The sequence below is a fragment of the Ornithorhynchus anatinus genome, chromosome 10 (genome assembly GCF_004115215.2).
Source record: "Ornithorhynchus anatinus isolate Pmale09 chromosome 10, mOrnAna1.pri.v4, whole genome shotgun sequence".
Lineage (NCBI taxonomy): Eukaryota > Metazoa > Chordata > Mammalia > Monotremata > Ornithorhynchidae > Ornithorhynchus > Ornithorhynchus anatinus.
In genome coordinates, this window is record NC_041737.1 from 33,966,581 (window position 1) to 33,981,128 (window position 14,548).

Below are 14,548 nucleotides of genomic sequence, written 5' to 3' on the forward strand. Positions count from 1 at the left end.
TATATTGTACTCTCCCAAGCGCTTAGTACAGTGCTTTGCACACAGTACTCAATAAATATGATTAATAATAATCCAAGGAAGATGGGAAGAGTCTTTGTGATGCTGCTCTTGGAGCCAAGGTTTTATTGTGAGTGTGAGATCAAAGGGAGTTGGACTTTGGACAAAGAAAGCAGAATGAGATTGGGACTGGCAGGCAGGCTTGGAAGAGCAAATAGAACAGAAACAATCCTTTTAGTTCTCTTCAGTTTTCACGGCAGCTCTTGGGTCTCAGCAGAGATATGGGATGTGTGAGGCTGGGAACCCAGGCCAGTGAGGTTGGGAACCCAGGACATTGAGCTGTGGGAGCAAAAAAACATTGACTTCTCCACCTCTGTAGCGTGAATTGGCACCTATGGAAACTGCAGACAGTGGGAAAGGCAGGAGGATGAACAGGGTTCAGGAGGGAAGATACAGAGTCCTGTCTTAAACAATTTGAGATTCAAATGGAAGCAGGCCATTCAAATGGCCGTGTTCCAGGGAGTCAGGATGAAGAAGCCAGATTGAGAAGAGGGTGAGTGGTTGAGGCTGGGGAATGGTGACTGGGGAGCAGTTCAAATTGAGAATGGTAGCGGGAAGGCTGTCCTGATGGGTGGCAAACAGGACCTGGTTAAGGGATTTAGCACCATAGATTAAGATGAATTCAGAGGCCTGGTCGCACAAGATGGATTCAGTGATTGAATGTTAGCAGTACAAGAAAAGACATGTGCTTGTTAGCCTATAGAGGATTACATTTTAATCAGCTGTTAGAAAATTTTTAAAATGAAGAGCAATTACTTTGCATATGGAGTGCTTGCCATCAAGTGGGAGTTGGTCAGAATCCAGTACTTGCAATTTTATTTCAGGCTGAAAAGAAGTGGTTTGGGTGTATTAGGAGTTTCTAATTTAGTCAGTGATGATCTCAGATATCTTGTCCTGGTGTTCTTAACACTCAGTAATCTTGGGTTTGAAATGGCGAAGCAGCGTGGCTCAATGGAAAGAGCCCGGGCTTGGGAGTCAGAGGTCATGGGTTCGAATCTTGGCTCTGCCACTTGTCAGCTGTGTGGCTGTGGGCAAGTCACTTAACTTCTCTGTGCCTCAGTTACCTCATCTGTAAAATGGGGATTAAGACTGTGGAGTGAAAGGGATGGAAGCCAGGTTAGAGTGGTTCAAGGAGAGAATTGTAGGAGAGGAATTTGAGACAGCAGGTGTAGACAACTTGCTCAAGGAGTTTGGAGAGGAATCTTAAGAGGGAGAAAGGCCAATAGTTGAAGGGAGCCATGGGGTTAAGGGTCCTATTCCTGACTCTGTTATTGGCTTGCTCTAAGACCTCAAGCAAATAATAACAATAATAATAATAATAGTATTTGAACATTTACTCTGTGCCAAGTACTGAACTAAGCTCTGGGGAAGATACAAGATAATCCAGTTGGACACTGTCCCTGTTCCACATGGGGCTCACAGTCTAATCAGGAAGGAATCGGCATTGTACAGATGAGGGAACTGAGAAATGGAGAAATTAAGTGACTTGCCCAAAGTCACAGCAGGTAAGTGGTAGAGTGGGGATTAGAACCCAGGTCCTCTGACTCACAGGCCTGTACCCTTTCTATTAGGCTACACTGTTTCCCTAAATTACTTTTCTGGGCCTCAGTTTCCTCATCAGAATCTGGGGATAAGATTACCTATTCTGAGAATCTTATACTGTGAACCCCATGAGGGACAGGTCTGTGTCCTATCTGACTATCTTGTATCTACTGCAGGATTTAGTATCAATTTTAGTATCAATCAAAATAACCAAGGACACCTTCTAATAACAAGATGTACTCTTATTTTTCCCCAGTTTTTTTCTTCCCTTGTGTCCCCCTGCAACTCCCTCCGCCTCCCCCACAGCCCAACCCTTTCTCCGATTGATATATGGGTGAGCAGAAGGAGTGGCGAGTTCTGTTACTTGTGGGGCCAGGGGTGTATTGTCTGTGGCTAACCTCATGATGTGAGATGGAATTGTTATCATAGATGTGGCCAGAACAGTGCTTTACTTACATCTCCTTCTGGCAGGGATTTGGTTCCATTTCCTATTAAAATTATCGCTGCATTTCAACCCAGATGCGATTCACGTTCTATAGCAGAAAACCCCACTGGCCCATGGGAGTTATTTTGGGTGAAATTCCATCTTGGGCTTCGGATAATGGTTGGCAACTGCTGAGCATCATTTTTGTGAAGAGTTTGAATAAAAACAGATTGACTTTCAAACCTTTCTACTGACAGTTCAGAAGCGGAGGAGAGCATGTTTTCATTGTTGGGGCAAGGGGTTGGGAGGAGCAGGATTTGGATGCCAGGAGCAGCTGACTGGATGTTTGACAAACTCCACACTCAGGCACTCACCACCCTAAGGGAGGAAGCTGTGGACAAGAGGACGTCTGTGGCGGCAGTGGCAGTAATGGCAAGAATAGTAATAATAATAATTATGGCATTTATTAAGGTATTACTATGTGTCAAGCACTGTTAAAAACACTGGGGTAGATAAAAGTTAATCAGGTTAGACTGTCCCTATTCTACGTGGTGCTCACTATCTAAATAAGAGGGAGAACGGATACTGAATCCCCATTTTGCAGAGTCACAAAGGTCACACATATGGCACATGAGAAACAACATGGCCTAGGGGATAGAGTATGGGCCTATGAGTCAGAAGGACCAGGGTTCTAAACTTGGCTCCATCATTTGTTTGCTGTGTGACCTTGGGCAAGTCACTTCACTTCTCTGTGCCTCAGTTACCTCATTTGTAAAATGGGGGTTAATTCTGGGAGTTCCATATGGGACATGGACTGTGTTCAACCTGATTAGTTTGTACCTACCCCAGTGCCTGGCATACAGTAAGCACTTAAAAAATGCATGCCAAAAAATAAAAAAACAAAACATGTCAGAATTAGAACTCAGATCCTCTGGTTAACAGACCCATGCTCTCTGTTTGGTATTCCTCCTGCTGCTACTCACTCTGGTTTTGAAATCTTTGTAAGCACTGTACAGACACAAATGGCTTAACTCATTTTTATGGACCATTAGTGAATTTTCACCTGGTTGGTTCGATTCAAGAAAAATGTCCAAGTGGGGACCGGCCCAGAACTACTTTCTGAGCTACTGTGGTCTTGGGAGGCCTGACCTGGCCCCAAGCCACCCTAATTTCTGTGTCTGAGTGGGAGGGCTGGTCTGTTCCAAAGAGAAGTTGGAGATCAGGACTAGAGAAACATCAAGACCTAGTGGAAAGAGTGCAGGACTGGGAGTCGGGAGACCTGGGTTCTCCCTGCTCCCCCACTTTTCTATGACCTGAGGAATACCACTTAACTTGTCTGTGCCTCCATTCCCCCATTTTCCATCCCCATTAGAGTCTGAGCCCAATCTGGGACAGCACCTCTGTCTGATCTAATTGCATCTGCCCCAGTGATTAGCACATTATGATTATTGTTGCAGACCTCCCGCTAGTGGTGTTAGCAGCAAACTTGTTTCATTGTAAAATTGAAAGCAAGTTGATTATGGATTTTGTACAGTTCGTTTTTCAGAGTGTTTGCCATCCAGCCAGGCAGAAGAGCTAAGTAGATTAGTTATTTCGATTATTCAAATACGGCGGATGATATTTTAAAAATTACTCTCTGACTATGAAAGAACATCTCCAATTGCACTCTGCCTGGAATGAGAGTCAGAAAACTGACAGTTTCAGAATGCTTTTTATCCAGGTATTTAATGTTAGTGTGACTGTTTCTATTGATTTATCTTCCCGGTCCTGTGTAAATAGGCTTGCTGCTTCTGTTAAAGGAAGAGTGTGTTTTCACAAGGGAATCAAGGTGAATTAAACCTTCCAGTAAACAGTTTCCCTCTCCTCCCCTCCTCTCCCTGCCCATCAAAACTGGGTGTTGATTCATTCACTCACTATCTGTAAGTAATTCGGGCCCCTTGTTGCCATTTCCATAGGGCAAATCATATCTCCCTGCATACCCCAGTGAGGGCGCCGCTCCTGGGAGCTTTTATTCTCCTTGCTTGATTGTTGATGGGAGTGCTTCTTCCCCAGTAAATTGCTTGGTTAACTCAATGAACTTTACTCATCGCTGAGCTGAACAGGAACAAAAGAGTTGTCAGGTTTCAGTCCTCAAGAGATTATGGTTCTGCTTTGGGAATCGAATCCAAGCTCTTCCCTGGATTGGAGCCTTGGGTTTGAGGGCTGGGAGAGGATAATGCTACTGTTTGGAAGGCTAAGGGAGGAAACACTTAACCTATCCCACCTCCATTACTGCAACAGTCTCCTCACTGATCTCCCTGCCTCCAGCCTCTTCCCCTATCCAATCCATACTTCAGTCAATCAGTTGAGCTCTTACTGTGTGCGCTTTGGTGCCTGGATCGTTTTTCTAAAAAAATCATTCTGTGCATATCTCCCCACTCCTCAAAAACTTTCAGAGGTACTTATTCATCTCCACGTCAAACAGCAAGTCAGCAAGGCTTAGTAGATGGAGCACAGGCCTAGGAGTCAGAAGATCATGAGTCCTAATACTGGCTCTTCCACTTGTCTGCTGCGTGACCTTGGGCAAGTCAATTCACTTCTGTAAAATGGGGATTTAGACTGTGAGCCCCACGTGGGTTGGGGACTGTGTCCAACCTGAGTTGCTTGTACCCACCCCAGTGCTAGGACAGTGCCTGGCACATAGTAAGTGCTTAACAAATGCCATTATTATTATTATTGGGTTTTTTAATTATTCTTACTTCAGGATGACTCCTAGGAATACTGCTATGCCTAGAGAAGTTAAGGTGAGGGGAGAGATCCAGGGCTGTGGCAAGCCCTTTCCTCAGTCCCTAGACTCTGGGGACTATTGAAAATTGCCTTCTAGCTCATTTCTTTTTATTGATCTCGGAGCCAAAGCCTGAACCAGCAGAGGGCCAGAAGAGGAGTGAACTCAGGTGAGGAAAAGTTTCTTTCTTCACAACCAAGGAATGGATACTGGGAGTGCCACCCAAGGTAGGGGTCAAACAGGAAGAGGTAACCTCTCTGGAGAAGTGGGAGAGGATCTTGGTGGGCATAGGAGGTTTTCAAAGATCCACTGCCCACCCCATGGTAATCTGGTTCTCAGGGTTCACATGTCCATCATTGAGAGAGAGGGGTATCTGTGAGTGAGGATGAACCATACAGATGGGTCTGCACAGAGGGGCTTTGAGTGAGTGTCCCTGCTTAGGAATGGGCGTACACGTATTAGCGGGGGCAGGTATATACTAAAGGGGTCACTGAGTATCTCTAAGAGGAAATGTGAGATTTCACTCTAAAGTAGAGTAGATTGAAATAAATCCTACTAAAAGCAGGAGGCTCAGAAAAGGGGGGATGAGTCAGAAGAGGAAGAAGTGTTGTTCCGAAGAGTCACAAACACTTCAAGCGGAAATCGCAGTCTGGGATTCTGGTCATCATTATTCATTGTTCCACTGAACCAGCATTCCCAAGGTGCCCACCGATGGGTGGCAGGCCAATGGGTGGCCTACCTGGCCGTGTTCTCTGGTATATCAGCCTCCGGACGGGTGACAAAAGCTCACACTTTTTTCTGACCTAGGGATTTGTGGGAACCTAGCACTATCCACACCACCACCTCTAGGTCCCCACTGCCATCTTTTGCTACCTGACATTCTCTTCTACCCACTTCTTGGGCCAAGGCAACAGTGGTGTGGTGTGGAAGTGTTTAGGAACTGTGATTTAGAAGAGGCAGCACAGCATGAGCAATGGTAGAGCCCTAGCAGGAAACGGGACCTATAGGAGAAGCTTATCATCCCTTGTAGAAATGGAGTGGCGAGCCAAATTCCTGGCTGGAGCCTGAACCACCCCTTACAAATGGCCGAGTGGAGCTTGTGAGAATAGTAGCCTGCGTAGGAGACTGGTTTTGACATGGTCTGTACTTTGTTGTAAGGAAAAATAAGGTTTTTGGCCTTAAAACAATATCAGAGAATTGAATTTGGAATTGTTTGGGAATTGAACCACAGAAGAATATTTAGAAATTTCCCTGCTCATGAGCATCAGTTGTGATTTCACAGCACCTACAATCCAGCTGGAAGCACTGAAGGTGTATAATAAGAAACAAAACTCTAGAGAGGCTATTCACAGTTTCATATTTCCCATGGGCCCTGAGGAGAAAAAAATGGGACTCATTCAGAAAAGACCCCATGGCTGAAGAAATGTGGATGTGGGAAATCAATACAAGCATAGGCATGTTTGAATATCCCCACTCTGAGAGCACTTAAGGGCTGACCTTGCATATATATCAAAGCATTGAAATTTGCCAGGCTTTTGGTTTTGTTTTTTTTTTGTCTTTATTCTGAGGCCTTGGTGGTGCTCCCGGACTCTGTTGGCCAAGGCACATAATATCAGTCTGGCTGCTCTGCTAGGGTTTCAGTTGAGCCTGTTTGAGAGTTCATTTTCGTTCATGGCAGTATAATGTATTATTGCTAACAATGAGGAGGGATAAATATAAGATTCTTTTGTCAGCTATGACTGTGGCAGTTTGTGTTCTCTTCCCTTTCTTTGACTTAAAATGCTTCTTTGATTTTAAAAGATAAATTTGGCTATTTCTGAAAAAGAAATTGCTGTTCTGAGAAAGAAAAGCAGGGGGCAATGCTCCCACATTTGAATACTGCGCTGACTGATTTTTCTGGATTCCATCGTTGAATTAGACATGCTTCATCTTAGCTTTTCTCCTGGGGAGAGCCTTAGTTTGGAATGGTTCACGTTTCATACTCGGAGGTATTTGTTGCAGAAATCACTGCCTGAAAATCCTCAAAAAAGATAAAGGAACAGTTTTTCAATTTCTGCTTATTGCCTTCTGGCACATGAAATGTTTTACACCGAAGTGGAAGAAGCAGGTTTTTCTCATCATCCTGTTGAAATTAGCATGGAGTACAAATGGAAATGAAGCAGAATGCTTTATTAGTGATCAACGGAACAACCGCTCATCTGGATGAGACAGTAAATGCTTTTCCTCAGCCTGACAAAGGCAAAGCTGTAGCTTTCCCTTAAGCACTGAATTGTCTTTCTGAAAGGGGACACCTCCGTTGTATCGATTGTTATGACACTGAAGGTTCTCAAAGGAACACTTTATACAAGTACAGTATACCTTTTCATGCCTTTGTTTTTTTTTTCCCCGTGATGGAAAGCTTTGTCCTGGAATTAGCTCTTGGCTAAATTTTCTTGCTTTTAGAAACCCAGCTTGGCATTGACAGTAAAGATTTGACCTTCTTTTGGTTCCACACTAAATCAAAGTTCTTTTCTGAGGAAGGAGGAGAAGTATGGTCCCCAAACTGGATCCAAACCATTCACATCAAACCTAAATACTCTTGTATGACGTTTGCTGCCTGCCTAGGCATGCTAACTTTGGCATTCCAGGCCAGAGGCAGGATGTGGGCCAGGGGTCAGCAGTGAGCCAGATGAGATCAAAGCACAGTGAAAGGTTAGCACCCGAGGAGTAGAGTATGCGGGCTGGATATAGAAAGAGAGAAGGGAGGTGAGGTAGGAAGGGGAAAGGTGGTGGAGAGTTTTAAAGTCAACAGGAGTTTGTTTGGATTGTATTTTCAGGTTTTATCACTCCTGATGTGAAAGGAGCATGTCTAATTTCCACTTGTGTATTCTCTCTCAGTGCTTAGTAGCGCTTAACTCTCATTCAACCCACATATCCAATCTGTCACCAAATCCTGTCATTCTCATCATCTTCACAACTTCGCCAAGATCCGCCCTTTCCTCTCCATCCAAACTGCTACCACGTTAGTACAGGCCCTCATCCTATCCTGACTGAATTACTGCATCAGCCTCCTATTTCTTCCATCCATACCTCACTCCGCTGTCCGGATGATCTTTCTATAGAAATGTTCAGGGCATATCACGCCCCTCCCCCCCCCCCCCCAAAATCTCCAGGGCTTGCCTAACCACCTCCAAATCAAACAGACAAACAAACACACAGTGGCAGGAGGTAAGGTGGCAGTTACCTGAGGCGATAGAGGAATTCAAAGAGACTCTACTAGTACTTCCCCAGAGGTCAACACGACATTCGTCTCTCTAACAGTGATGAGCAGGTAAACTCATGAAAAATTAGAAAACAGAGGGGAAAGCCCTCCAAAAAACTAAAACAGAGAGATAAGCCTGGAATGCCTTCCCATGATTGTCTGGTGTGAATTGAGACTCCTGTTGACTTTAAAGCTCTATTGAAGGCACACCCTCCTCCAAGAGGCCTTCCCAGAGTAAGCCCCACTTTTCTTCACCTCCCTCTCCCTTCGGCGTCAACATGACTTGCTCCTTTTGTTCTTCCCCAGTCTCCCTACCCCACAACACTTATATAGATATATATGCATATATCTATAATTCTATTTATTTATATTGATACCTGTTTACTTGTATTGATATCTGTCTCCCCCCACCTCTAGACCTTGGGCTGTTGTGGGCCGGAATTTTCTCTCTTTTTTGCTGTATTGTACTTTCCAAGTGCTTAGTACAGTGCTCTGTACACAGTAAGTGCTCAGTAAATACGATTGAATGAATTAATTCGATGCTCTGCACAAAGTAAGCACTTAATAAATATTATTACTACTACTAGAGACATTACTAGATTGTCTTGTAACTTAACCAGTGATACTTTCTCAAAAAACGGTGTCTCACTTTCTACTAATATACATTAATATTGATTCATTTTAAAGGCACAAATGGAATTCCATCTTCTCCCCCATGATTTATTAAAATAATTTTAAACAACCATCACATAATTCTGCAAGCTACATATGGCCCAGTTATCTTCCTAAAACACTGCTCCAAACATGTCATTCTCCTCTTCAAAAACCTTCAATGGCTGCCCATTTTTCTCCTCATCCAGCAGAAACTCCTGATTCTCCACCAGCTCTCCCCCCAAGGAGTAAATATATAAGATAGATAGATATATGTATAATGTATGTTTAATTTTATCTAATTTGCCCAAGAATAACTGTCTCCCCCTCTGGACTGTAAACTTGTTGTGTAGGGAAAGTGTCTATTGTTATATTCTCTCCCAAGCATTCAGTGCTTTCTACAATGCCTAGAACAGTGCTTTTCACACAATAAGTGCTCAGTAAATATGATTGAATGAATTAATGAATGAATAATCCTCTCATCCACTATGCCACTCTGAGTATCATACTAAACAGTGCTGACCTCCGTTCCTGTAGACCTTGGGTTATTCACAAATTGCACTGGGTTAGCAATTGTTTCAGTGGTAAGTAAGGGGACAGGGGAAGGTGGTTTGAAAACAATCAAAAATTAAGGTTTCTACCACATTTGGTGAAATTGAGTAAAGTTGTGGAAGATGAAAATCCTAACTTTAAGCTTTATGATTTGAAGTGAACTCTTACTCTTGTTTCCCTGACAATTTCAGTGATCATTGGTGCATCACAGGAAACTCATTTGTATATCTTAAAACCTGTTTCTAATAAACATTATACTGTAAATGGTTACTACTGTTTTCCACTGCAATAGTAATGAAGAACTAGTAACTGGGTGGACACACAATCCACTCACCTTCTTAAAACAGCATTCCTATCAGAGTTGCAGTGCATAACAACTTAGTTCACAGCTGTTATGGTAACTATGTCCACCAATTCTTCAATCATGTTCTATCCTAATTGCATTATAAAAGTGGTCATTTCTGCAAAAAAGGGTGAACAGTACTTCTGCACCAGAATGTGCTCCGAACAGTAGCCTCCCTAGGAAGTAATCAAGAAATACTGATGGTGATGATAACTGATTTCATTTGTATACTCATTTTCTTCTGAGGGAAATGGAATTTGGTTCTGCCCACACTTAAATGTGGCCAGAGCAGCTAAATGGTATCCGATTTCCTCCCACTTCCCTAATTTCCATCTATTGTAGCCCTCTCCAAGCTCTCTGTACCACTCTCATCCCTCCTCTCCCCTGCTTCCCTAATTTGGAGAGCCTTGGGAAGAACAGATATCTTACTTTGCCAAATTGAATAGACTGAATGTGGTTTCCTCTACTTTTGTTTTTTCTTACTGTAATTGCTGTGATTCCACAATAATTGGAATTGCAGCTCATTAGAAGGTTTGGGGAACTTAATGCGCTTTAAGGTTTAAAGAATAACTCCCCTAAAGCAGAGAAACTGATGGGGATGTGTTGCCTAAATATCTTTCTCTCATTTTCTGCAGCCTTCCCTGAATCCTGGGGGAAGTCATTCATCTGATGTGGTGCTTCTGAACCACTGGAAAATTAGGAATTATGAAGTTCGTCGTGGTGACATAGTGTCGCTGGTGTAAGTAATACCCCAAAACGTTCATGTTTTATATTCATGGCAATTGGAATTCTTTAATGCCTTCCATGTTTAACAGAGTGTTTATTGTAGATAACTGGCTAGTAAGCTAAATAACCCTATTAAAATTTTGATAGGGTGGCTTATCAATCAAAGATTGTGAGAAAGGTCTGCGAGAAGCAGAGTGTGTTCGATACCTCTGAACTAGGAAAGGGGATTGTGGTATTTTTGCTAAACAGAGAAAAATATGTTGATAGGAAATTAGTAATCATGTAATATTACTACAAAACATATGGATTTATGCATTATGCAAAATATATACATTTGGAAGGAAACTATTTGGAGTGCTTTCCCAGGTATACTACTTGCTGATAAACTATGTGGATGCTCTCTGTCTCTGCATACATTTTGCTGACATGTTTAGCCAGCCATGTCAGGTAAGAAGAAAACTCTGCTTTTAAAAAATAGAAAGGTGCCTCTATAAATATGAAGTTTTGTTGAAAAAGAACTTGTGCAGATTGAATCGAGAGTCCTGTGTCGGAGACCAGGAGGTGGCAGTGTTTGTCTGTGGAAAATGTGAGACAGTTTAGAGGGCAAAGACTCTATTCCCAGCCTCATGGAGAAAAGGAATGTCAGCGAGTGAAAACTGACACAGTGATCTAATACATACTCAGAGCGCACGCTTGGTTGGTTTATGGTTAAGGTTTTTGGTTTCAAAAGTAAAATGCACAGTAGGTAGAGTGAGCAGAATTTGTCTCTGGAAGCTAATTTGCTCTGCTTTTCACTACAGGATACAAATGTGTTAATGCACCTCTCCAGTTATGCCAGCTTGTCCACTGAAGTGGCAGTTAATGGAGCTGTATTACTATGATTGCTTGCTGGACTTGTAAAAATCTCCAGTTGGTACAGTTTCCTTGTGAGGAAATTTCTAATTCATCTTTGAGACTCTTGAAGAGGGACTGCTGTGCCTTGTGGCAGAGGTGATTTGTTTAATTACTTGATATAGGAGCAGTGCGTTATTCACAACTGTACACTTGGATCGGTCAGACTTCTTGCAGAAATACTGTAGAAATCTCAGAACACAAACATGATTCCTCAGAAACAGTGCCCTCCAGACTGATTTAAGAGCTGATTCATTCGATCTGGTTGATAATTAACGGAACAAATAGAAGATCAGTGGGTTTTACCCTGGCTTATGTTCAGAAATGCGGACTTCATGCCTCTGAGGATTTCTAAAAACACCTGGTCCTGCTATCTGGAATATTCTCATATTGTTACTCTGCCTTTCTCTTCGGAATCTCCCTTTTACCAGCCTTCCACAGGCAACGCTAGCCTGTCAAGAGCTCATTATTCTTTTGTCTTTGGTCTGACAAGGTCACTTCCTCACTTAACTGGTGATGGAGAGGATACCCACCTGTGGGGAAGAGGTCACATAATATTCATCTAGCAGAACAATGCTGGGTTTTCCCTTGAGAAATGTGCTGAATGGTCCAGCCAAGGCATTTTTTAAAAAAGATGAAATTTTAAAAAAATACCTGAGGGTAGGAAGGAGATATTGAAAATATGGCTTTATTTCTGAAACTGTAGAAGAAACAGATAGCATAATGTGTGGAATAGGTAAAGATCATTGCATTAAAATCTGTCCATGATGCAATAAATTATGACTGCTTAAGTCTAATTATGTTGTGTATCTAATGAGCCTGCAATCTGTTGCACACCCCCCAGAAAGTACCCTGGAAGAAGTACATATTTTCTTCGTTCGGGAAATGGAGCGGGACATTATGAGTTTGTACTCAGCTTTAGGTTTGCTCCTGTGGAAACCCGCTGAGACTGGCTGCAGAAGGCTAGTGACCTCGTGACCTCATCCCACAGACTCTCCCTACATTTTGAAAGTTTGGTGTCCACTTGCCCCCCAAACAGAACATGCTCATTCTCCTGCTTGTTCATAGTGAAAATGTTTGTTTTACTCGGTTTACAGCCACCCGCTGTTTGGGTGGCCCAGTGTCTCTTTTCTGGGCCAGTGGTGGCAATTTTAGGGCATGAACCAGCAGAAGATTGAGGGGGGTGTTCATTTAGCTTGAACTTAGTTGAATGCTGCAAAAGAAGTCAGGTATTTTGTACCTATCTGAGTGGCAGAGGTTGGTCCTTAAGGTTGGTGGCAAAGTGTTTCTTTGGATTCAGGAGCCAGCATAGGGGATGGGGGGGACCTGTTTTTGGCTATGTCTGAGCATTTCTCATCAGGAGCACGGGTGAGGAAGTTGAACCAAAAAGGGAAATGAGGGTCAGGGATCATCTGTGGATTTCCATCATTCAATTTCTCCCTGTTCTCCATTTCCACAGATGAGAGCGATTTGGTTGGAGGGTGGCTAGTATGTTGCCTGTTGACCCGGGGAGGTGTTTCCATTGCCTTGGGCTTTCAGCTGAACACTGGAACTGTAGCATGGAGCTTGAAGTTGGTAAACTCATAGAGAAACATGTCAAATTCTCTGGACTGTAAGCTCATCCCTTTAGACTCTAGGCTCATTCTGGGCAAGGAACGTGACTACCAACTCTGTTATATTGTACTCTCCCAAGCACTTGGTACAATGTTCTGCACACAGTAAGCACTCAATAAATACGATCAATTGATTGAGTGTTGTGTTGCTGTGGCAAGTAATTTGAGCTGCAATAGGTAACTTTTTGTATTGTCTTTGGGACTCCTATTTTCTAAACAGGGATTAAATAGTACCTGCTTGCTTTCTCTGAGAAAATTCACTGAGTTCTTCAGACCAGAACATTTTTTCCCCCTTTCAAAATGAAGGAAACACGGTTAGTGAAAGGTGAGAGTTGCCAAGTGGCAGTTGAGGGGTTAGGGACTGATTTGTTTTAACTGTAAGCTCACTGTGTTCAGGAAACATGTCTACCAACTCTGTTGTATTGTACACTCCCAAGAGTTTAATACAGTGATCTGTGCACAATAAGCACTCAATAAATATGATTCATTTGATTGCTCAGGAGATTGAAAGGAGATGATTCTGGCATTCCCTTGCTGAAAGATCCTGGTGCACCTTCGAGTCCCTGGGTCGGGCTCCATGGAATGTGTCCCTCAGCTTGGCTCTGTGCATGGGCATTGTGGAATCTTGTATCAGTTTCCCCTGCCTGTGGCTCACCATCCACTGCTTCTAGTGGACCTGGTGGAGACAGGGATCATGGCCTTGGGCCTTGGTTTTGCAACATCGTCACACCTTCACAACATCGCCAAGATCTGCCCTTTCCTCTCCATCCAAACTGCTACCTTGTTGGTACAAATCTCTCATCATATCCCAACTGGATTATTGTATCAGCCTCCTTTCTGGCCTCCCAACCTCATGTCTCTCCTCGCTTCAGTTCATGCTTCACTCTGCTGCCTGGATTATCTTTCTACAGAAATGCTCTGGGCATGTCACCCCCTTCCTCAAAAATCTCCAGTGGCTGCCTATCAACCTCCATATCAAGCAAAAACTCTTCACTATTGGCTTCAAAGCTCTCTATCACCTTGCCCCCTCCTATCTCACTTCCCTTCTCTCGTTCTACAGCCCAGCCCACATACTCTGCTCTTCTGCCGCTAACCTTCTCACTGTACCTCGTTCTCGCCTGCCCGCTCTCGACCCCAGCCCACGTCCTGCCTCTGGCCTGGAATGCCCTCCCTCCTCACATCTGCCAAAATGACTCTACTCCCCTCTTCAAAGCCCTACTTAGAGCTCACCTTCAGGAGTCCTTCCCAGACTAAGCCTTCCCTTTCCCTCTGCTCTGCCCCCCCTCCCTGCCCCAGAGCACTTATGTGTATATTTGTTCATATGTATAATTCCATTGATTTATTAATGATGTGTATATATATATCTATAATTCTGTTTTTAATATTGATGCTATTGATGCCTGTTCACTAGTTTTGATGTCTGTTTCCTTCCTTCTATACTGTGAGCCTGTTATGGGCAGGGATTGTCTCTATTTGTTGCTGAATTGTACTTTCCAAGCACTTAGTACAGTACTCTGCACACAATAAGCGCTCAATAAATATGATTGAAAGAATGAATGGTTTCCCTTATATGGAGTGAGCTGTTTTCTGGAATCTATATGGAGAAGATGAAGACTGTATCTCTCTTTGTCACTATTTTTCTCTTCTACATTGAGATCAAAGCCACTCAATGAAGGGAGTCCCTGTCTTTGCTCTCCCCGTTACCCATATTGCTGCCTCAATAACAGTAAGCACTCAATAAATA

At 43.2% G+C, this 14,548-nt stretch overlaps 1 protein-coding gene across 3 annotated transcripts in view; it reads left to right on the top strand.

The window, feature by feature from the left end:
• IMMP2L (inner mitochondrial membrane peptidase subunit 2) overlaps nt 1-14,548 on the top strand; it is a 912,519-nt gene that overhangs the window by 35,862 nt on the left and 862,109 nt on the right. For all 3 annotated transcript variants that reach the window (XM_029073516.1, XM_029073517.1, XM_039913237.1), the window contains one exon: nt 10,210-10,313. In XM_029073516.1, the coding sequence (XP_028929349.1) occupies nt 10,210-10,313 (104 nt within the window). The remainder of the gene's footprint in view (nt 1-10,209; nt 10,314-14,548) is intronic.